This window comes from Bos indicus x Bos taurus, chromosome 24 (assembly GCF_003369695.1).
Source record: "Bos indicus x Bos taurus breed Angus x Brahman F1 hybrid chromosome 24, Bos_hybrid_MaternalHap_v2.0, whole genome shotgun sequence".
Classification (NCBI taxonomy): Eukaryota; Metazoa; Chordata; class Mammalia; order Artiodactyla; family Bovidae; genus Bos; species Bos indicus x Bos taurus.
Window position 1 is genome coordinate 41,964,921 of NC_040099.1, and position 24,251 is coordinate 41,989,171.

Below are 24,251 nucleotides of genomic sequence, written 5' to 3' on the forward strand. Positions count from 1 at the left end.
AAGGGGCACTTTTCCTCACTCTTTGCCATCTTGATGTAGAGAGTAAACAGCATCTTCTTTGCCATTAAGACGTGTAATTTTGAGTCTGGACTTTGGATCTTGAACCCAGAGCTGAAGCTGTGGAAGCTGGCTGCCTATTGTTGTCACCGATCTGTCTCCCTGTCGTGTCCGCAGAGGGACACAACTGGCCCGGGGCCTCCCCATAGGCGGTGCCCTGTGATGCTGGAGGCAGCGGAGCCTTTCCTGTGACAGAGAGGGAGTTCCTGCTTGTTCATTCATAGTCAGAGCTGAAATTTGTTCATTTATAAATTTCTTGACAACTTAGAATAAGAAAATAGTGGCATTCAACCTGGGAGTTCTTGGTAAATATTTACTGATTGTGTTAGCATGATATTGGGTGCCCAAAGGCAATTCGGCAAATGTTAATAATTAATTAGACTTACCAAAGGCAAAAGAAGTCTCCAGTGGGTCACGCTTTCAGTTTCTAAAAAGCCTTCAGACTCCAGTAGTGATAAATTTGCTTGAAATATTGTATAATCTGTGTTAGAATACACAAATGTATATTAAAAGCAGAGTACTGTTTTATGTGAATTTCCAAGCTTTCCCCTAAGACTAAAAGGTAGTGCTTTGAAATATTGGATGAGAAGAACCAGAGGTCATTATTTTTGTTTTTAAATCTGTTTGGTCTTCACTTTACTCTTTCAAGTGTCTATTAAAATGTATCACCTGTTTGCACTTATGAATGTTTTATATGCCAGTTGTAAAAATGGATCAATGGATTTATGTGTCTAGAAGATCAGTTAATTGGTTTTGAATGGTGTGCCAAGGTGACACAGTCAGTTTTATGATTTCCATAGACGATGGATTTTGCTCCCGTGACGAGGTCAAGCACATAAAAATTCCAATCAAATGCCATAAAAAGCACAGTTCCGTATGCCAGTCTGATTCTGCAGGAGTCTTATTGTGGCAGGGCTGGCAATTCCATCTGTCCCAGCTGAAGGTCAGCCCCAGTCCTGTCTCTGTAGCAGATGATCACACACACAGCTTCCTGATGCACATAATATAGTGAAAATACATGGATAATATGGATTTACATTATAGGTCATTTAAATCTGAAAGCGTATTTATTTTGATTGCAGTCGAGGCTGAGTGGGAGGTGGAGTGTAGCTGCTGTAATTCAGCAGGGCAGGGGCGGTGTTGGTCTGTCTTGGTGATAGTCTGTTTTCTCTCTCCTGCTTGGTGTCCCAGGGGGAGCGGGTAAATACTGCTGTTAATTACGTGCCTTTCCTAATGGGCAGATGTCTGTCATCCCTGACTGCAGCTCTTGATCAAAAATGGAGTAGCCAACGCGAATAGCTTGTGTTTATTATTCTGGTCATGGAAGACAGCAGGTGTCACAGCAGATCAATCTTAGATTGGTAATAGGTCATTGAGAAGGCAGAAAATGGCAGGCTAGGACAAATTGACCCATACCTGTCATATAGTCTCAGGGAACGACGGTAGATTATGCGTGCTGCAGCTGAAATATATAGCTTAAGGCATCTAAGTCAGGGTCAGGGGGTTCCAGCAGATACCCCACCCCCTTCTGCTTCTTTCAAGGGCCTCTGTTACTGAATGGTCTTAAAAAGAGTTTTGTCTGCCCTAATGGTAACCAACAAGACAGGATTACCAACGACTTGGTCTTGGCAGGCACGCTGGCTGTCATGGCACCCTGCTGGGCCTTATGCGTGGAAGTGGATGCAACTGCTGAAGAAGGGCCAGAGCTGCCCTGTGGGGCAGAGAGCGCAACCCAGGTCAGATGATGTCCTGCCAGCCCCGGGTGGTGGAAAACTGGGTCTGGGCAGACAGAACATCTGCCCAATAGCTAAATGTGGGTAAGGGGCATTTTCCAAAGAAGGGCGTAGTCTAGAAAGAATATGGGTTTAAAGAAATGGGGTACTGTCATACTTGTATATAGATAAATAAGTAAAGCTTATCAATTTAGATTTGGAAATTGTGAGATTTCAGACACAGGGCCAGAATGAATCTACCTTATAAATGAGTGAGGAATAAGCAGATGATGAGGTCCAACAAGCTCTAAGGATAATTCTCAGTTTGTTTAGAGGGATGTGTGGGTTTTTAAATTCTTTAATGCACTGTGTTGATGAGGATACAGGCTGAGACCCCAAAGTCCAGGGACTTAGGCAGGAGAGAAATCATCTTTTTCTTCTTGGTCAGCTCTGGTAGCTGATTCAGGACTGCTCTGATGGATTTGGGGGTCAATTTATTGCCTCTGCTTCTATCCCGTTTGCTGGAACCTAGTCTCCTGACCACCTCGACAGCAGGGGTGACCTGCTAAATCTCAGGGCTCTTTTTCTAATGGATGAACGGCAGCAATGATCCTCTCCCATATGCCCCTTTCATGTCCTAACAAGGTCACTGCCGGCATATAAAATTTGAAGACAGCGGGTTTATTACTTGACCGGATCTTTGACATGAGCCATTTCTCAGACTCTGGATTCTAAGGAGAGAGAAACAAGCTTTAAGCTGGTTTGTGGAGCTTCCTCAGCTCAGATCCCTCACTTGTATAATGTTGGTAACAGTGTCTGTCCCAGCGAGTAACAGTTACGCAGCACAGGTAACATGAGACCATGGGGGCCCCTACCTGTCATGTGATAACTTCTAAATAGAAGGAAGTTCTTCCTCTCCAGGAGGACTGGTAAAGGTCATCTACTTCCCTGATGCTTCTGGAAAAACAAGTTGATTTGCTCAGAAGTTACCTTAGTTTGCCTTATTGCACCAGGATTACACCATGTTACTGTAAAAGTGTTTTTACTTCTCCAAATGCAAATTTTAAAATTCTGTGATGGGCTAACAGCGTTCACCCAGAGGCAACTCATACCATCCAGACACATCTGGCCCCATTGCACCAGTGCTAGAAAGAAGGGACAATAGAGCAGGTGTCTGGGGCATGAGGCATGCCCCGTGAGCTAGTCCCCGAGGCAGAGTGGATCTTCTCCACCTGGCCTGTAGCCCGGGTCCCTGGCTCTCAAGCCCATTCCTGTCAGGCGAGCTGCTGGTCCTGGGCAGGCCCCTGGCAGGTGCTGCTTTTGGGCAGGTATGATTCCTGCTGGGGAATCTTGTGCTGGAAATGTGAGATGGCCAGTGGCACCCTGGGACATGGCAGCTCCAGATTTGGGGGGACATTGCTAAGTGATGTATCACAGGGACTGAAGTCCTGAGGTTGGAATTGATGAGGCTTTAGTGGGAGGACCCGCCATTTGGGAAGCCACGTTCTTTCCCATCACTGCCCCTCCCCAGCCGGGGTCCCACGTGTGGGCTCCCAAAGCAGCTCCCCTAGTGCTTTGCTGGCTTCCCTGGGCTGTGTGAGGGGGTGTTGCGGAGCACGGACTTTAGGCGTGAGCTTCAGTAGTTGCAGCTCCTGGGCTCTAGACCACAGGCTCAGAGTTTCGGTGCACGGGCTTAGTTGCTCCACCGTTTGTGCGATCTTCCCAGATCAAGAATGGAACCCATGTCTCCCATGTTGGCAGGTGGATTCTTTACCACTGAGCCACCAGGGAAGCCCCTGAATTAATTGTTCACTTTAAAATGATTAATTTTGTGTTATGAAAATTGCACCTCAACAAAAACTACAAGTGTAGACTACTTCCACATGTGATATGGTTTAAACGTGAGCAGTTAGGAGGCAGAGGGTTTAGGTCCCAATATTAACATTTTGCCATCAGAGACACACGACACATGGGGCGTCAGCGATGGAGCTGGCTTCCAGCAGGGTTCCTGTAAGTCCGCCTTTGTTTTGCTCACTCTGATTAGCACAATCACAATGAAGCGCATCCCATAGAGGCCAGAATCTGTGACTCGGGTGATGGCCCTTTAAAATTTGGATAATACAAATGAGTGTGGGGAAAACTTGTTAGTGGAAAAAATTACGTTTATACAGAGAAGCTTAAAGAAGGAAACAGAATGTGCATGCTGATTCCTCTACGTAGGATCACATCTGTTCCTACTTAAAAATAGACCCAAGGAATCCTTTGTGTAGAATTACAAAGTTCAAAGGCTACAAAAAGGTACGTCATTCCCAATCTTTGTTGTTGTTCAGTCGCTTGATCTTGTCTGACTCTCTGCGACCCCATGGACTACAGCACACCAGGCTTCCCTGTCCTTCTCTAACTCTTGGAATTTGCTTCCAATCTTGGATGGCTACTGTTAATGTATCTGTGTGATTTTTTTTTTTTAAGGATGTGTTTCAGGCTTGTGCTCACACACCCAGATATTTTTTTTAAAATAAAGAAGTCATTACAGACCTGAAAACGGATTTTTTCAATCTATAGATCTTGGAACGCTTTCCATACATAGCAGCTCATGCAGGTAGGCTTCATTGTTTTAAATGGCTGCATAATCACCACGATGACAGTTAGCCAGCACAGTTCTCATTGCTGTGGATGTATTATCTTGTTTAATCTTTGCCACAGTCCTACTTGGCGGGCCCTGCTACTGCTCCTGTTTCAGAGGAAGGAACAGAAGCACAGAGAACTAGTAAGAAAATTAAATCTCGTGTGTCAGACCCCAAACACACACTCTGACTGCTCCCAAATTCTGCTCCCCTGCACAGTTAGTTCGTGGGTGGGCTGGGGGCTATCATGAGTTCCGGTTTCCCTACAGGCCACCTCCTGACTGTTATTTTCCATTCTTCCTTTGTCACAGCATCTCCTAGGATGTACGCCCCATGTGTCTCACACTCTGGGTTGTGATCTCTTGGGGTTTGTTTCCTTGGAGTTCTCTTCATGTTTTCCTCCAGTTAAAAGAGACAGGGAACAACTCAGAAGAGCAAAACAATTATGATTAAGGTTTACAAAGTTATTCCCGAATAGTTATCAGATTTGGATCTTCTAGCCCAGAAAAGAGAGCATGCATAATTTCTTTTGCACACAGGAAGAAATCTCAGAGACTCCTCTCCTGTAGGGGAGGCAGGTCCTGGGTGTCCCCCTGGGATGCCATCTGGTTGAGAACCACTCTGAGATTTTCTGGGTGGCCCTGTCTGCCCTGCCACGTGGTGAGTGGACTCCAGGGTATACAGTGGGGCTGAGGAAGCCCCCACCCCGGGTGCCAGGGCCCTTGCTGTTTATTTCTTCCTTGTCTTGGCACTGGGTCATCTCCCATGCTGAGCTCTAGATTGAACAGTAGCTGGTAACCCAGCCCATGGATCAGAGGGTAGGACGCTGGTACTTGGTGACTTCATGGCATTATCAGATTCGGATGTTACAGAGAACAGATGTGCACTGATGCTTCACCTTTTTTAGAGAAGCTAATAGACACCTGGGACTTCCCAAGTGGCGCAGTGGTCATGAATCTGCCTGCCAATGCAGAAGACTCAGGAGATGTGGTTTGATCCCTGGGTTGGGAACATCCCATGGAGGAGGGCATGGAAACTCATTCCAGTATTCTTGCCTGGAGAATCCCATGGACAGAGGAGCCTGGCGAGCTACAGTCCATGGGGTCACAAAGAGTTGGCCATGACTGAGCAACTGAGCGTGCAGGCAAATGGACAGTGCAGTGATGCTGGCCAGCCTTGTGGCTACTGTTTTGAGACGCATGAACATAGAGCTGGTTTGGATCTAGAGTCCAGATCAAACGTCATAGAAAACTCAAGTTCCAAAGTGTTTTCCTTCAGTCAGCAGAACGGCAGAATGCTGCCGCTATCTACTTGTCCTGGCTGACTCCGTGTTCCTGGTCGCCAGATACAGTTTGCAGCTTAGATGCATTTAGCAGAAAAGGATTCTGTCTTGTAAAAACACAGGCTTGACGTGCGCCGGCTCTCGGGAAGCTCAGTTAAATATTCTAATCCTTTTCTGGGATAGAGGCAGGCACACAAACAGGATCGTGTCACAGATTTACTTGTGTGTATCTATACACACAGTCAGACCTTGGGCAAGTCTCTTTTGTGCTAGATTGGGTAAGGCACCAGATTCGTGGGTAGGAAAGCAAAGTTTGAATTGAGCTGCTTGGGTCATGTGGTCAGGTCACGGTGGAACAGAAATTTGTGCTCTCAGGTTAGAGAAAGTCTTTAGTTCCATCCCTGACCCCTCAAGCTGTCCAAACCACCGAGTGAAGAAACACTTCCTTTGGTTCGTCTGACCAAATTATTATCTAGCAACTTCTGGCCTGGTTGCCTCAATCAAACTGCAATCTTCCTGCCTGCTTGAGAGAGAGTCCGGTGGGGGAGGCGGGGGCAGTGTGAATGGGTCCCCAGAGTCAGAGCCTGAGTGGACAGAAGGGTCCAAGTTGAAACCTGAATGGTGAGCTCACCCCTGGAACAAGTCATCGTCTTTCCCAGATCATTGCTTTTTCTTCCTTGTTTTGTTTTTTTAATAAAGTCAATCAGTTGTATTTTTGTAAAACTAGAATGTAGAAATGGACATTCTCGTCTTGTCACTTGGTTTCTGAGTGCATGTGTAGCAATGCCTTTAAGCCATGACCGTGACCTGAGATGCAGATGAAATATGCCCGAGGTTCGTGAGTGGCTGAGGGGGTGCCCCGGCTGGCGGCAGCCAGACTTTACTGCTGGCCAGGCCCAGACATCAGGTGACATTTTCCAGCCTCCTGTTTGATGGGAGAGCAGCACAGAACGTTATGGTTTGGTTGTAACTGCCTGCAAAAAGCAGTAGGTGTGATGATGTGATGGCCTAGTCCAGGGGCGGGAGGAGTGGGCCTGGAGGTGGGGGGAAGTGACCGGGGTCAGCAGTAAAAGCCTTACAGATGCTTCCTCCTGGGGGTCCAGCTTCGGAAGGGCAGCCTTCTGCTGTGCTTCCTGTGGCCGGTGGGGCAGGTTCCAGTGTGCCCTGTGCTAAGTCACTTCAGCCACATCCGACTCTTTGTGACCCCATGGACTATAGGCCGCCAGGCTCCTCTGTCCATGGGATTTCCCAGGCAAGAATACTGTAGTGGATTGCCATTCCCTTCTCCAGCGGATCTTGCCAAGCCAGGGTTGAACCTGAGTCTCTTGGGTCTCCTGCATCGTCAGGCAGGATCTTTGCCACCAGTGCCACCTGTAGCTTCCTGTGGCCGTCAGGGGCCTTGCACGTGCCCTGAGACCCAGTTAAAAAAGAAGAAAGATACAGAGTGTCCCGCAGAACCCAGAGCAGGAATGTAGCTGGGCCTCAGGAAGGTATCAGAACCGTCTTTGGGCCACTTGGCTTAACTTCTGTCCACACAGCGGCTTCTGCTTCCCAGCCCAGAGAGTTGAAAGGTGGCTGCCTCCAGCCTCCCATCCACACGGTGTGGTTCTAGCCTCCGGGGGCTTTGTCTCTGTTTCCCGGTCTCTATGTGTCAAGGAGGTGGGAGGGCACACGGAGATTGAGTCCTTCCCCCCAGTGCTGGACTGTATTGATTGTAAATCTGTCTGTGACACCGACAAGGCTATTTGGTTGAACAAAGATGTGAAATCTGGGAGCTGGGGCAGTTACAGCTTATGCCAGTCTCGGCATCCAGGGATTTCTGTATTTGGTGGCATAGTATTGAGAAGATCCTAGTAGGTCATTCTTTTAAAAATTTCTACTCCTGGTTATGTCCTACAGGCTGTCTAATACTTAGTATAGTTTTGCATGTGTGCAGTTTGTAAATAGATACACACCTATCAGAGGATCTACACCTCATTGTCTGCAGTCAGGGATGTGCAGGCAAAGCAGCCTGAGACTCATCCTTTATGGGATGTTCACAGTGCATGGAAGGTGTTGACCCCCAGCGTCTCTGGGAATATTCTCTTCTGGAAATATTCAGTGATTCATACAAGGGACAGTTCCTATCTTGGGAAGCATAAACTATGTATTTTCTTTCTTGACCCTAAAATAAACTTCTTAAAGAGTTGTATGTCCATGAATCTTGATTTATCTACAAGGACGACTTCACGTTGTTGGTACGTGAAGTTCACACACGTTGATCCCCTCCTATCAGCGTGAAGAGGTGGGGGTTCTCCTGGTAGCCCTGATGCAGGCAGCCTTGTGTTTCCTGGTCAAATTTCTTAAACTGAATGTGCTAGTTTAGCATTTATTCCTAAAGAACATAAATGGAAAGTGAGGGGGGCAGTATTAAATAATCTCCCTCCCAATTGGAAATTCACTGCTGCCTTTCCTGTGTATTTTGTAAAGTCTGTGAAATGCTTGCAGAAGTGCTGGATGACTGAGGGACCGAGCCGAGAGAAAGTCAAGCCAGCGTGATGATTATGGGAATGGCTCTCCTTACACTCTGCAGACTCAGCCCCCACCTTCTGATGCTCAGCTCCCCGCAAATACATCTCCTCCCTTCTGTGACGTCCCCTCCTGAATCTAGCGTGGGCATCAAGTCTGAGAGGAATCCAGTTGACCCTCAGACGTATAGGACAATTCCTCACCTGTCATGGGTCAAAAACTATCACCGTTTATGGGGAACAGTGACAGTCAGGAAGGTAGGCGAGTTGTGAGCAGAGGCTGGCGTCTCGGCTCATCAGTACTTCCCAGATATGTTGACTGTTTGCTTCTGGCCAACGAGGGAGCGTGTGTAAGTGCTGCAATCTAGTGTCGTGACTAAGGATCACAGCAGCTAACTTTCTGCATCACGTAGGAGCTCGGCTTGGGGTCAGCAAAGTGTTGAGTGTTAACTCAGGCCAGTGAGTGGTCTGAGAACAGCAGCTGTCAGGCTTGTCAGGGTCGGGATATAGGAAGGATTCCATCTGCCCGCCCTGCAGCGCTGAGCATGAGCGCCTGCTGAGTCTCTGGGTAGAGTCTTAGCTCTGACACGATAGACTGGCCACTGTCATCTGTGAAAACACCTGGCATATAGTAGATGCTCAGTAAAAATGCAGCAGGTGTGTGCAGTCTCTTAAACACCTCTGTTTCCTGGTTTGGTTTCCTTCCAGTCCTCTTAAAGTTCTCCCCGTGCTGGGTCTTCTTGATTCCACTGCCCTCAGGACGAAGCCCAGGCTCCAGGGGCTGGAGGGAGGAGGGCCATGCCTCCTTACCCTAGTCCAAGAGCCCTTGGGGTCCACGGCTGCGCTTCCCACTTGAAGGACAAATTCATGGTGTGGCGGTACCAGCTGATCTAGGGATAGCAGAGCGCCCTGGATGGTCACCGAGAGCTGTGGCTCCGATGTTTCTGTTTCCAGGAGCCCCAGGCTGGGGGCGGGCAACCTGGTGAGAAAGGGGGACCAAGTCTCAGTGTTAAAACCTAACATGGGGGCTGACATCTGTCACTTTCACCATTTTTCTACTTTTTAAGAGCAAGTTGTTAGGTCTAGGCCACATGCCTGTGCTAAGTCGGTTCAGTTGTATCAGACTCTTTGCAACCCCATGGACTGTAACCCACCAGGGTCCTCTGTCCATGGGATTCTCCAGGCAAGAATACTGAAGTGGGTTGCCATGCCCTCCTCCAGGGGATCTTCCTGACCCAGGGATCGAACCAGCGTCTCTTACGACTCCCAATGGCAGGCAGGGTCTTTACTGCTGTGCTACCTGGGAAACCCCCTAGCCTACACACAGGGGACCACATACCAGGTGTCAGGAGTCACTGGGAACCATATTAGAAGCTGCAATTATGATCATTCTGTGTCCTTATTTGCTAAACCTGAAACTTGGGAGGAGTGAATATTGGGTGTTTTGTAAGAACATTATAGAACAATAAAATCCCGCGTCGGTACAGGGAGCCCATGCAGGCTGGTGGGCTCCCCGCTGGGAACAGGGGGCCATTTGTCTGGAGAACCTGGCTTGCCCAGTCGCCACCCCACACGTGCGCTGCTTGAGCGGAAAGAAAGGTGACAGAAGAGCTGGTGGTTCCTCTGGAAAGAAGTGAGATTAAGTAAAACACAAGATTAGACAAATTTTTAAACAGTTAAGGTCACACTTTGTAAGACTCAGACACACGGCAGTGTCTGCTTGGCTGCACAGAGTCTGTGCATCGGGACGAAGGGTTCTCTGAAAAAGCTGAGAAGCAGCGGGGCTGCTATGTCGGAAGTGGAGGGTGATGGGACTCGCCGTTCTTCCCCTTTTAAGAAGCATCTTCCTTGTTCTTTTCCTTCTTTAACTTGTCGGAGGAGTGAGGCAGTGATAGGAGGAGACAGGGCAATTCGACTGAAAACTTTTCCACAAACAATAGAAACCAAACTAGAATCTAGACAATGTACTTTAAACTAGAAGATTCTGGATGATGCCACGAAAATCCAGTGTGCTGCAACTGAGTCCTAGCACAGCCAAATACATAAATAAAATAAATATTAAAATAATAATATATGCATGTTTATTATGTTCAAGGAAATAAAAGTTATGATTTCAGACTTTGGCATGCCATCGAAAACTGTACTGTGAAAATTTTATGGTGGAAAAAATGCAATAACTGATATCAGAAAATCAATAAATGGGTTTATCATCATGTTCAATACATCTTTAAAAAGAACTAGAAGATAGGTCAGAATAATTCCAAACTGAAACTCAGACAAATAAAAGATGGAAAATAAAGAAAAGACGATAAAGACGTACATGGTACGGTGAAAAAGTATAGTACAAGCACAGCGGAGTCACAGAAGGAGAGAAGAGAGACGACAGCAGAAACAAAGCTTCAGGAGATGATAGTGGACATTTCTCCATAGAAAATGCCTGGCTGGGTGCTGGGAGCTTTTATGGGCTCAGCTTTTGTCATCATCGCTGTGAATGTTTAGTCCACTTCTGCTCCGAAGAAGGGTTGGGATTATTAGCAATATGCCTGGAGTCCAAATGCAGGAGTCCCCCAAGGCGGGCAACAGAGGATGAGATGGTTGAATAACATCACCAACTCCATGGATATGAATTTGAGCAAACTCCGGGAGATGGTGAAGGACAGGGAAGCCTGACGTGCTGCAGTCCGTGGGATCGCAAAGAGTCGGACACGACTTAGCAACAGAACATCAAATGTTCCCCAAAGATCTCTTCACTCCTGGAGTGTTCTGCTTGGACTGCAGGCCTGAGAGTCTGGTTGGTACTGGCTGAAATCCCAAGTTTGAAAGTAGAATAAAGTTTCCTATGGAAATAATATTATAAATGGATGTTGGGGCCTTCATTGTAGAGAGCTATAGTGCAGGCCCAAGCTTGGGAAAGAATCATGATTTATTTAAAGCATTATGTCAACAGAAAGATGCATGCCTGAGTTTTAAAAGTTTGGAACCCAGCCATCAGCCGTCCTATTGGCGTCTTGGGGTGGCCTGTGCAGTCTTGGTCGCCCTGGCACTGACACCCTGTCTGATTCCTTTGAAAGTTTAGGTCTGATGTGTAAGTGACCTAGGGGCTTCCCAGGTGGTGCTAGTTATAAAGAACTTGCCTGCCAGCACAGGAGAAGGAAGAGACCCCGATTCGATCCCCGGGTTGGGAAAATCCCCCAGAGGAGGGCATGGCAACCACTCCAGTATTCTTGCCTGCAGTATCCCACGGACAGAGGAACCCGGGTGGCTACAGTCCATGGGGTCTCACAGAGTCAGACACAACTGAAGCAGGTTAGCACACAACGCAGCACAACCTATTAGGGAAAAGACTCTGACCAAGAATAGATATGGATACAGATGTACGTGTGTGTGTGTGTGACTGAGTCACTGTGCTGTACACCTGAGACTAACGATGAATGACATTTTAAATCAACTATGCTCAATTAATAAAAGAAAAGAATTGGTTTTATGCTGGTGGCTCCTTGGTAGCTGACAGGACGTCCCCCTCCCATTGGGGCAAGACCTAGCAGATGTGTCTTTAGGAAGAATGACTCTCTTATGGGTGGTGAACCTGGAAAGCAGTAGTAAAGGCCCTCCTCATGGGTCTAAGAAGTGGACTTCCTTAAGAAGACATTTACATCTGTCGGGGAGTTGATTTACCTGGTGAGAGCCTGTAGGGTTTTCACGGGACTCGGAAAACTGTGCTCTGACCCTCCAGCCTGCTGTGTGACCCTCAGGGAAGCCACACAGCCTCCTTTCCTGCAGACTCGGGGCTGGATGGGCTGTAACAACGTCCTGTCATTTCAGGAAGCGGAGCCAGCTTCCTTCCAAGGGCGTCGAGTCCCCCGGAAGTCACGGGGCCGAGGAGAAGGGGTGAGCAGCCTGTGCCTCCCAGCCCTCCTGTTGTTCCTCGGATGCCTTTATCCACCCAGGAGTTGCTGCTTCAGAGCTTTGCAATTTCCTGTGGGACAGGCATGATCCGGGGCGTTTTCCTCCTGCCTCTGTGTGTGTGTGTGACTGTCTGAAAGAGGTCCTGTAGGAAAAGGAAGTCACCCAGCTCAGTGATTCATGACAACTGCCCTGCATCCTGCTCTGCCATCATCTGCCATCCGCGGGCAGGGCCTTCCCCTGGTGGCCGGCAGGGGAATGGCAGGCCCGGGAGCAGGCAATCCCCAAGTTGTCACAAAACCTCTGAGCCCACAAGATGATTTTGTCGTCGTTCAGTCACTCAGTTGTGTTCGACTCTTTGGGATTCCATGGACTGCAGCACTCCAGGGTTTCCTGTCCTTCACTATCTCCCGGAGTTTGCTCGAACTCATGTCCGTTGAGTTGGTGATGCCATCCAACCATCTTGCCCTCTGTTGTCCCCTTCTCCTCCTGCCTTCAGTCTTTCCCAGCATCAGGGTCTTTTCTAACGAGTCAGCTCTTGGCAGCTGAAACCCTTGGGCAGAGCAAGTAAATGGGCTCCGAAACATGCCCCCTGGAGCAGAGTCCTGCCCATGAGAATGCCCCCTCGGGCCAGAGCCCTGGATGCCAGCCATTCCCTTAGAGGACAAGGGCTCTGCTGCTGGGGGGAGGCTATCAAGGGGCCATTGTCCCAGCTGGGTACGGGGGAGGCCCGGGTGCAGCCCAGTTCTTCCTGTCCAGAGTCGCTGGGGCTGCGAGGACTGCAGGGTGGTAGGGGTCTGCTCTTTCACAAGGACTTTAAGCTCAGCTCAGATGGGAAGGACGGGGCTGTGGTTTGGGGACACTGAGAAGCGTTAGCTGAGTCCTTCCTGGGGATGCAGCTGGAAATAGCAGTCGCATCGATCTGGAGTCCAAGGAGCTGGCGTTTCCTTTCTGTCGTCACCTCTTTGAACTCTGCACATCGACCCAGGGCTGCAAAGATGTAGCGTCTAGTGCGGCTTTTTCCCGGGGCTTAGAGCCAGTGCAGGCCACATGCTCTGGGAAGTGACACCTTCTGGACAATGACCTTCTGATGAGGATCCCAAGCCCGAGGCCCTCCCGCCCCGGGTTTGCTAGGATTGTCCTGAGTGCGGGAGCGAGAGGGCACGCCCATAATTCAGATGCCAGTGGTGTTTCAAATCTCATTTCATGTTTCAGTGTCTGGAGAAAAACACCTTTCTCTGAGCTTCAGCATTTTCTCCTTGATCTGCGGGCTTTTAACGTGAAGCTTTGAAGAGAAGCTCATCACTGTCTTTTCCTTCTTGGGCTAGGTGTGTCTCTTTCCCCTCTCACTTCTCTGTCTCGAGGGTCTGCAGTCCTCCCCTAGCAGATTCGCGTGCTGGATCTCCTCGCCGTGCGGCCACTCTCAAAGGGCAGCGGGGGCAGGAGCTTTGTTCTCCTTTGTCCTGCTTCCTGGGCAATCTCTGGACTTCACCTTGCCAACTCTCCCTTTGAAGTTTCCATTTTTGTCATCATGTTTTTAGTATCTGAGGGTCCGTCTTACTTTCTGAATGATCTTCTAAAAATGCATCCTCTACTTTTCTGTGGGTGTAGATCTCCGGTATTTCTTAGATGAGTATTTCTTTTTAAAAGATTGAAATACATCCCCAGGGACTTCCCTGGTGGTCCAGTGGTTAGGGGTGCATGCTTCCAATGCAGGGGGCATGGGTTTGATCCCTGGGCAGGGAACTAAAACCCCGGCATGCTGCGTGGCTTGGCCAAAAGAAAAAAATAAATAAAAGGAGAATGTTTAAAAAAATAAAATGCCTCCCCAAAGCTCTGTTTGCACACAGGGGCTGGTGGGTGGGGGCACACGTGGCCTCTAGTTGGGGGACTCCACGTGTTCATAGCTGGGTCTGCAAGTGGGGAGACACACTTGCCTCTTCCATCTGGGCTTCAACAGGGTGGGGCAGGGTTGGGTGAGTAGCTCCCCCGGCCCCAACCCAAGCTGTGTGCAGGGTCGTGAGCCAGCCTGTTTCTGACACAGGTTTTCTGGAGTCAGCCTCCAGCATCCTCCAGCATCCTCCCAGAACATCCCTCCCCTGATCCCGTGTCTGGGGCGCCTAGGTGTGATTCTCTGCGGTCTTGCCTCTGGTTCCGATATTCTGATTCTAGCACTGCCTCCAGCTCTTGGTACCTGCAGGGAATGTGGGTGGGACTGACTTGCTCCCCCTGCTGCAGGCCCTTAGGCTCCGGCTCCTTCTTTCACAGTGACCCCACCCTCCCTCCCCCAACTGTTCCTCTTTGTCCTCACTTGTCTGATGGTTGTCTCTTCTCCCATCTCTTTGACCTTGTGAATGTGTTTTTTTTTTATTCCTTAAACCATTTGACAAGGGATTTGGAAAGGACTGGAGGAAAATGCACGTGGGACTTCCCAGGTGGCACTAGTGGTAAAGAACCCGCCTGCCAATGCAGGAGACTAAGAAACGCAGGTTCGATTCCTGAGTCTGGATGATCCCCTGGAGGAAGAAATAGCAACCACTCCAGTATTCTTGCCTGGACCTGACTGTAGCCTGGCTGGCTACAGTCAGGTCGCAAAGAGTCAGACACGACTGAGCAACTTTGCATGCACACACAGAGAAAAATGCATGTGTCTGTTTCCAGTGAGTGAGTGGACCCCTTTCCTAACAGCTTTATAGAATTATTTAACAGAGAAAGAGCTGTACAATTGAGCAAAACTGGAGGTTCTTATGCAGCCATCAGATTCTAGAGAGAAAATGATAAACATGCAATAATTAGAATTTATCGTTCTTACAGGATGATACCTAGAAAAATAGGTTACGTCTTTTTAGAGTGCTAAAGGTTTGAATAAAATCAGTTTCTACCAAAACAAAGTGATATGTTGCCATACTTCTTAGATCCCTCCCCAAATTTCCAAGTTTCTGGAAGCACATGTATTGAAACATGGCAGTTCTAGGTTAATTATTGTGTATAGATGGCACATGTTTCTGAAATTTACTTTTAGCTTACTTCTTTTATGGAGGCAATACAACTTCATTGTCAAAATTTCTGGTATGAAATAGAAGAAAATGTCCCACTTCCCCCCAGCTGGAAGTAAGCTCCTCTGTGCTGGGTTCTGTTTATACTGGGTCAGAATCCGCCCCCATGGTCTTCATGGCTGTATTCTCGTCCTCTTCCAGGACACTGGAGTGGGGAAGTCCAGCATCGTGTGTCGATTTGTCCAGGATCACTTTGACCACAACATCAGCCCGACCATTGGGTAAGTTCTCATCTGTTCTTCCGATCCACCTTTCTTCCTTTCTAAGTACCCAGAGAGGTCACAGTGTCTGAGCCTTCCGGGGTGTTCATCCCGGCCAGGGAGACTCAGTCCCGACTGTGAAGACTTGGACACAACTCAGGGACTTGGGCGGTGTGTCCAGTCTTCCTGTCCCTGCAGTCCCCTCCACCCTGCGCCAGCCGCCCTCACTGCTGCCTTGGGTTGTTTCCTTGATCTCCGAGTGCGTTATTCTGCAGATCACGCCGACTTTATTTCCAGATGGAAGTCGAGATCTGGGACGATCTGGGACGAAGGTCTTGCTTGAACCTGCCTGCCAGGAAACCTGGGAATGCGTCCACTCACAGCAGAACCGTCTGCACGGCTCGTGGGCAGATTGATTTTCCTTTCCTGGCTTAATCCAGTGTCGGCTTCTCTGTTCCGATGCTTGGGAGGGGGAAGGGAGGACTGCCCTCCTACCCCCTGCCCTGCCCAGACCCCCAGACCCCAGCCTTGGGACGTGAGAGCACTTTTGTTCGCTTTCTCCTTGCTTCGGATGCCTTTACCAGATGTGCTTCTGCTGTGCTGTTTTGCAGGTGGTTAATTTTTCACCATCTTAGTACTTGGCCCAGTGTGTTTTTCTCCACAAAGACAGCATGCTCTCTGCAGAGAACAAGGTTTGGTTTTCCTCAGCAGGGAAACAACGAGTGTATCAATTTGGGGAACTGGGTAGGATGGATGAGGACAGGGCAACGGCCTCCATCAGCCTTGAGTGGAGAAGATTCACGGCAGGGCACACGGCAAGCTTCTGACTCACAGCCATCGAGTCCACTGGGAGTCCACCACCTCCCACGGTGATCACTGCCTTGGGAAAGACCTCAGGCTCTGAAAGGGCATTGTTTCTGCACCAAAAATTCATCCTTGTCACCCGATGACTCATGAGAAACCCTGACTGCTATTCAAGCAGATTGTCGGCATCATGAACAGACGTGTGCACCTCTCTTTCTAGTTTGACCTTTACAAGGACATCATGTTTCTTCTCTGCCAGATTCTGCTTCCCGCAGGTAGTGAAGCCAGTTCAGCATTGCTCACCCCCATTGCTCGGGAAGCAAAGACGCCTGAGAGTCTGAAGTTGAAAGCTAGCAAGGAGGCTGGGAAAAAAAAACAAAAACCCAACCAAAAGAGCAATGGTTGTCAGTCTTCATTTCAAACAGTAATCGTCTTTCTCCTAGTGGCAGGAAATCAGGAACAGAGAGAGGTGTCTGCACATATAGGTATGTGTGTGTGTGTGCATGTTCAGCCATGTCCAACTCTTTGCGACCTCATGGACTGTAGCCCGCCAGGCTCCTCTGTCCATGGGATTCTCCAGGCAAGAATCCTGGAGTGTGTTGCCATGCCCTCCTCCAGGGGATCTTCCTGACTCAGGGATCAAACCCCCATCTCTAGCATCTCCTGCATTAGCAGGCAGATTCTTTACCAGTTGAGCCACCAGGGAAGCCCCACATATAGGTGAATACATGCATATCTATGGTATGATATGCATTGCTACTTTCACTAGAGCTGTTCCTCGTGGGCTCACTGTATACCAACGGGGACTTCACAGCTGTCATTTCCTCATTTGACCCTGAAGCAGCCCATAGATCACGCAGGGTGGATTTAGGGCCTATTTCACAGATGAGCAAACAGGGACTGTGACCCTCATCCCCCGGGGTGGCCATGAGGCTCTGTCTTCTCTCCTGACTGTGCCATCAGATTCTTTCTTGACCAGGGTCAAGGCCATTTCAGGTCTCAGGCTTACCTCCGTCTTATCTGTAAAGTGAAAAGCGTAGTCTGGGTATATTTTTTTCCCCTAGCTCATAAAAGTTTAAGATTTTAAAGGCATGAACTTAGTTTTCTAAACCTGAGAACTTTTTGTGAGCAGAGTTGCTGTGTTATTTATCCCATTGCCTAGAATATATTGAAGAATGAATGAAAATCTGATTTGTTGTTTAGTTGCTAAGTGACTTGTTTAGTTGGTAAGTGACTTGTTGTTTAGTCGCTAGGTCATGTCTGATTTTCTGCGACCCCATGGACTGTAGCCTGCCAGGCTCCTCTATCCTTGGGATTTCCCAGGCAAGAATATTGGAGTGGGTTGCCAATTCTTTCTCCAGGAGATCTTCCTGACCCAGGATTGAACTTGCATCTGCTGCATTGGCAGGCAGATTCTTTTCTACTTTACCACCGAGCCACCTGAGAAAATCTGACTTACATCAATGTAAAAACAAAAATAAGCATCAAGACAAAATGTTGATATCGCTGTCTACGTACAATTTTAAAAAGCATTTTTGGAAACTGTTCCATAAGCCAAGTTAAAGGGTGAAGGTTAAACTGGAAAAAAAAATTTTTTTTAATACACTGTTACAAAAAGTTGGTATAAAATAGTCAAAAAGGACATAAGAAGCGGGATGACCATCCCCGCTAAAAAGTAGGCAAAGGTCATGAACTAAAGATTCACAAAAGGAAAACAACTGAAGAGAAAATACTAAAATGATGTCAGACTTATGACAACCATGACACATACCAGAAATGAAATACCATTTCCTGTGTGTCATCCTGGAGCAGATTCGAGAGGCTCTTGTTTGCGGAAAAAATCATCTCATACATTTCAGCGGGTGTAGATCTAGGTACAAGCTACCATTTGGTGAGCATAGCAATGTGGAGAATATATGCTTCTAAGAAGTCCAAAGAATAGTTGTACAAGGACACAAAGATTCAGGTTCAAGGATATTCATTTAACCATTGTCATAATAGTGAAAAATAGGGGACCATGACATGGTGTGTAATATGCAGTCACCAGGTAATGATGCTGATCTGTAGGCACAGAAATAGAAAGATGTCCACGATATATCAAGTGCAGGAGATATAAAATCTGTGTACCATCGACTTGGGGGATAAAAGTTGTGTCAACACCATTTGGAAGGCAGTATCAACTTATTAGCAGTGATTATGACTGGGTAGTGAAATTACAACTGATTTTATGTTCCTCCTTTATATTCATTAAAAAAATTTTTTAATGAAGTACTAATTTTTAATAAAGTACTAATATTGCTTTTATAATGAGAAAAGTCATCAAGAGATTTTGATTTTTGGAGTGTATTTGCTCTGACGAATAAGCTGGGACGTACAGTTTAAGAACTCTTAAAGAAATGAAATGTCATGCGGCAGATGTGATTTTGATCATGTTAGGTTATATCACTTAGAAAAATGCTTAGAATTTCCATCTAGTGCAATTGCGTGTTAATAATAATCTGACTATTCACCGTGGTGTTCAGTACATTGTGGGGACAGTCATGGGACCTACAGGGACGAATATCTTCCTCCCTGGAACTTCTGTGGTCTGCCCTTAGTCTCAGGGAAGAGTAGAAATTGAGGAAATCTTACCAGGCTGAGCACTGAGTGGTGGCAGGGCTGGCTCTTGCTGGACTGTGAGGGCCCTTGGGGTCCGTGAGAGTGAGGGAAGACATCCTGATGCTTACCCCTGCAAACTCCAGTCTGCATCCTGAGAAGAACAAGAGGAGGACACCTTTATTGTCCCTAGAAAGTAAATTTGGTTCAGTGATCATATCTGACATATAGTCTAAATTTTCATTTTGCCAATTTCATTTGTTCTCAAAACTTTGGAGTACTTTTCCCACTAATCCAGGGTCCAGTCAAGTTCCATACAGTGCATTTGGTGGGTTTGTCTCTTTCCTCTCTCTTAATCTAGATTCTAAAACAACCCCCCACACCCCACCCCCGGTCTTTGGTTTTGTTCACTTTTCAGGACATTGACTTGCTCCAAGCATTTGGGCCCATCATCTGTTAGAATGTTGCCTATTCCAGATTTACTGGATTGCATCCTCACGATTAAATTCACACTAAACATTTTTTGGCAGGAACTCTGCACAGGTGAACAGGTGATGCGTGTACTGACCACACCACGTCAGGAGGCTCCTTGTGCCTGCTTCTCGCACAGTCAGAGGCTTGTGTTGTTTAATGAATGGGAAACTTTATCACACAGGAAAAAAAAAAAAACTAAGGCTACTCAACATTCCTTGTGTTAGACTTTTACATCTTTTCTGAGCACTGAGAAAAAGCTTAAGAGGAACTATGCAAAAAAAAAGTATCAAGTGTTTCATTATCTACTGAGAGTTTCAAATCCTCCCTTTTTCATGGAGAAAACAAGTATTTGTTCATCTACCCATCTTTATCCCTGCATTTGCACAAGCAGGATGAGGGTGAGACACAGTATTCTAAAGGTTGCTGTCAGTGCTGGGGTCAAAGAGCAGGGAGTATGCACCACTGTTTACACCTCTGCAAGGCCCACACTCTCATGTGCCCGGATACAGCTGCTGTTTTCACTCTTAATTGTGGTGATGATACATTTTTAAAATCTTAAGTTTTTTTTTCCCTGATTTCAAGCATCTAATGTCTTAGGACTGTTGAAGATAAGTGTTTTGAAACACAGTGTTCTGAATACACTTTTTGCCTCCCCCCGCCCAAGTCCCTTGTTGGACTAACAGAAGAGGCGGGATTTCTTCTTTGGGGTGACAGGTCCCCTTTCCTCTCCATGGACCCTAGAGGAGAGCCTATGGGGTCCTGCCAAGGCCCCGCCATCACCTGTTGGAAACAGAGTCTTCGTGAAGGTCGCGGGGGTGATCGGTAATGTGCCAATGTTGCTTCTCTTTTTCAGGGCGTCTTTTATGACCAAAACTGTGCCTTGTGGAAATGAACTTCACAAGTTCCTCATCTGGGACACTGCTGGTCAGGAACGGGTAAGGACACGCTGCTGCTGGCTTCCTGGGGAAACGCTGCCAAACAGCACTGGTTTCTTTGTATCTGGCAAGACTTGGTGACTAGTGATAGAAACCCAGCTTCAAATGAGTTAAGCACAAAAGGAAACACGCTCTTTAGGCATGAGGAACGGGAAGGGGCTGAATCCCATCCCTGCCAATGTGCCCGTCAAAGCTGCACGACTCTATTCCATTTTCTTTGCTTGCTGACCTTGAAATTGACTTCTTTTTAGGCTGACCCCCTGGCTCAGCAACCCCAAAAATAGAGCAGCTCTTCCCAGGCAGGAGGCTCCTCCTCTACCTGGTCTGAGCTGTGTGCTCAGGGGATGTGGCGCCCCTGCTGGCGGGGCCAGGGAGTGCACTTGCCCCAGGAGGTGGCTGTGCTGAGTTCCACCCGAGCTCCATGGCCTGGGAGCTGGACAGGCTTTGTTTCCTGAAGTCTGGGTTCCCATCCTGGGAAACGAGGGAATGGGTCCTGGGTTACCAGGAATAATGGATGATGGCTGTCTTATTCCTGTTGTTGTTCAGAGCCTAAGTTGTGTCCAGCTCTTTGTGATCCCCCCTGCACTGCAGCATTCCAGGCTTCCCTGTCCTTCACTATCTCCTCGCATCTCTTATTCCTAATTCTTTTTAGTTCCTGAAAATGTTTATGGAGAAGATAACTCCAGAAGCTCCATCTCTAGATTTTAAAAGGTGAAACAATAGATACCCACAGACTGTCTCGAGCAGGGGAGCAGGGAATGTAATAACTAGGGCATATGTTATCAGAGTTGAGAGGAGTGGCCTTGATGGGTGAACACAGGGCTCACCAGTACCTTCTCTTAACCAATCAAAACTGGCCCCAGAGCTGGTTATCGCAGAGTAAGACAGGTTGAACCTGCCCTGGTCTGTTCCCAGCTCAGATGTTGCCGTCTCTTCCCACCCCACTTAGAATGTTAGCACTTCCTCACTCCCCACCCCAGCTCGCTCCCTTTTGCTCCACAGCCCTTGCTATGTGTGTTCAGGTGCTCAGGTGTGTCCCCTGGACACAACTTTGCGACCCCATAGACTCCTCTGTCAGTCTCCTCTGTCCATGGGATTTCCCAGACAAGCATCCTGAAGTGGGTTGCCATTTCCTTCTCCAGAGGATCTTCCCAATCCAGGGACTGAACCCATGCCTCCTGCATTGGGAGGCGAGTTCTTTAACCACTGCGCTACCAGGGAAGCCCACAGCCTTCACCAACCTCTAATATGCCCCTCAGTTCGCTCGTCGATTCTGTCAACCGTCTGCCTCTCACAGGAGAATCCAGGACTCAGGATAATCCATCATTTTCATTATCAGCTCCTCACACACCAAGTGTGTGTTTATACGAATTTCATTTTCTATAAATCCCCTCTTAAAATGAACATTCCAGTGTTTGTAGATGAAGCTGTCTCAGAGGTTTCCTTTCCTTTAATGAGGACGAATCTTCTGGCCTCAAATGCTACCCTTGTTAGAACATCTGCTACTTCGCTGTGGAATCGAGAACTCAGATTAGCACACAGGAAGCTGCTACCTGGGGCCCCTTTCTCTCTGACCATGGGCCATACCCACTCCCAAAATTAGGGGGCTGGAGTCCAAGGGAAGTGATAGTGTAGGGGTCTCTTCTCTATGTCCCTGTGTGTTCTCTGTAGCGATCAGCTAGATTTCTGTTTTTGGAGTTGGGGGTTGTTCCTTAAGCAAAGAGGTTTTCTTCTTCCCCATGTTACTTTTGCTCATGAAATAGTTGCTTATGCAGCTGCTTTTTAAAAACTAATTTTATTTACTTGTCTCTGGCTGTGCGGTGTTCCTTGCTGCGCGCAGGGGCTTTTCTCTAGTTGCAGTGAGCAGGGGCACTCTCTAGTTGTGGCGCAGTGGCATCTTATTGCAGTGGCTTCTTGCTGCAGCTCCTAGGCTCTGGAGCACAGGCTCTGTAGTTATGGCCCACAGGCTTAGTTGCTCTGCGGCATGTGGGATCTTCCCGGACCAGGGATCGTAGCTGTGTCTCCTGCGTTGGCAGGCAGATTCTTTACCACTGAGCCACCAGGGAAGCCCCTGCAGCAGCTCTTCCAGAGTGTCGTAAGTCTGTTTTACACGGAGAGGCAGCATTGCGGCTCTTTCTGGCGCTGCATGTCCTCTAGGCTGTGCCCCGGTCTTGTGCTCAGTGCTTACTGCGTGCTTACTACACTAATGCGTGTAGCCCACTCACGGCGCTCAGCTGGGACTGTCTTGATCGCCATCCACAGGGGAGGTCACCCTGGCTCAGAGAGGTTGAGTAACCTGGTCAAGACCACACAGCCAAGAAGGTATAAAGCAGAACTCTGAATCGAGCAGTCTGGGTCCTGGGATTGATAGTTCTGTATTGATGGGAAAAAAGCACACAAAACCGCACAATTAAAATGATCCAAAATCCCACGGCCCAGGTATTATTTCTATTGTTGACATTAGGTGGCCATTCTCCAGATAGCTGACTGTGTGTGTGTGGGATAATTTCTTATCAATAGGATCCTGATTCTTTATAACCTGCTGTTTTCACTTGTGTTGAAGTGTCCCTAGAGGGAGATTTCTGTGTGATTGAAGCAGGGTTCTTGACATTGACTTACCTAGTCTAATAGTCATGAGATCAATTACTTTGGGTGAAATTTGACTCTAACGTGACTATCAGAGTTTGGAGTCTGGCCCACTTAGCATCTCAAAGCAAAAGCACCGTAACATTTCTTTCATAGGCCTGTATTTTTAATTATTCTAATTGCTTTTCTAAAATGTATCTCTCAGGTTGTAGATACCTGTGACTATATCACTGTGTCTATAATTTGAAAAGCATAAGCCTCATATTAGGGCTTCTTCTTGTACTCCAGGGAAGGGGGCTTGGGTTTGGGTGGTCATTTCAGGCGAATCCAGGTTTGTGGAGCGTGAGTGGACAGAGTCCGCCTGACCTCGTGGTCATGGATCCCTCTGGCGTGCTCCCCCCAGGCTGACCTTGCCTCGTCCCCCCATGCAGCCTGCTCTCGCTCCAGTGATGGCAATTTTTCAGTCGTTTTGGCAGCTTCATGCTGGACTTAATCGTGCTTGTAATGACGTTGCCTCATGTTTGAGCTAAAAATAAACTCCCTGCTGTTGCTGGTGCGGATTGCAATTGGTTCTCTCATTAATCGCTGGAGTCCAGTGCATTTTATTTTCCCTCCTTATCGTTGTAGAAATCTACTGCTGTTCTCCTTAGTTTTTACAATGCTAAACCCAGTCTCTTTGGATTTATGAGTTGACCGTATCGAGACAGATTTAACTGCTCAGCGCGGTGCTTTGCATGTGACGACTCCTCAAAACTGGACCGTGTCTGAGTCTGCCTGGCACACAGAGCGCTCCTGTCAATGTCCTACTTACTGTGGTGCTGTGTCTACACTAGATGTGGCACAGATTTGTACTCTCCAAGGATGACTTTTCCCTCTGAGCACTGAAGATGTAAAAGGATCCTGGTCTCCTGTTCTTGTAGAAGAGTGCATTCACTCTTTTTTGTTTGTTGTAAATTTTATTGAAGTGTAGTTGATTTAGTGTAGTCGTGTTAATTTCTGCTGAATAGCAAAGTGGCTCAGTTATACACACACACATATGTATTCTTTCCATATTCTTTTCCATTATGGTTTATCATAGGATATTGAATATAGTTCCCTGTGCTGTAGAGTAGGACCTTGTTTATCCATCCTGTGTGAAATAGCTTGCATCTGCTAATCCCAGACTCCCAGTCCATCGTCCGTCTTCAGCCCTCTGTCCCTCTTGGTAACTACAAGTCTGTGCTCTGTGTCTGTGAGTCTGTTTCATAAATAAGCTTATTGGTGTCATGTTTTAGATTTCACATATAAGTGATATCATGTGATATTTGTCTTTCTCTGTCTGACTTACTTCACTTAGTATAATAATCTCTAGGTTCATCCACATAGCTGTTGTTTCATTCTTTTTTATGTCTGAGTAATATCCCACAGTTTGTAAGTACCGCATTTTCTTTATCTGTTCCTCTGTTGATGGACACTTAGGTTGTTACCACGTCTTGGCTGTTGTGAATAGTGATGCTATGAACATAGGGGTGCATGT

The 24,251-nt window shown here is 47.6% G+C and overlaps 1 protein-coding gene across 2 annotated transcripts in view; it reads left to right on the top strand.

Moving 5' to 3' along the window:
• The window catches only part of RAB31 (RAB31, member RAS oncogene family), an 81,568-nt gene that overhangs the window by 14,801 nt on the left and 42,516 nt on the right, over positions 1 to 24,251 (top strand). For both annotated transcript variants that reach the window (XM_027525553.1, XM_027525552.1), the window contains exons 2-3: positions 15,283 to 15,362; positions 20,068 to 20,149. In XM_027525553.1, coding sequence (XP_027381354.1) covers positions 15,283 to 15,362; positions 20,068 to 20,149 — 162 coding nt within the window. The remainder of the gene's footprint in view (positions 1 to 15,282; positions 15,363 to 20,067; positions 20,150 to 24,251) is intronic.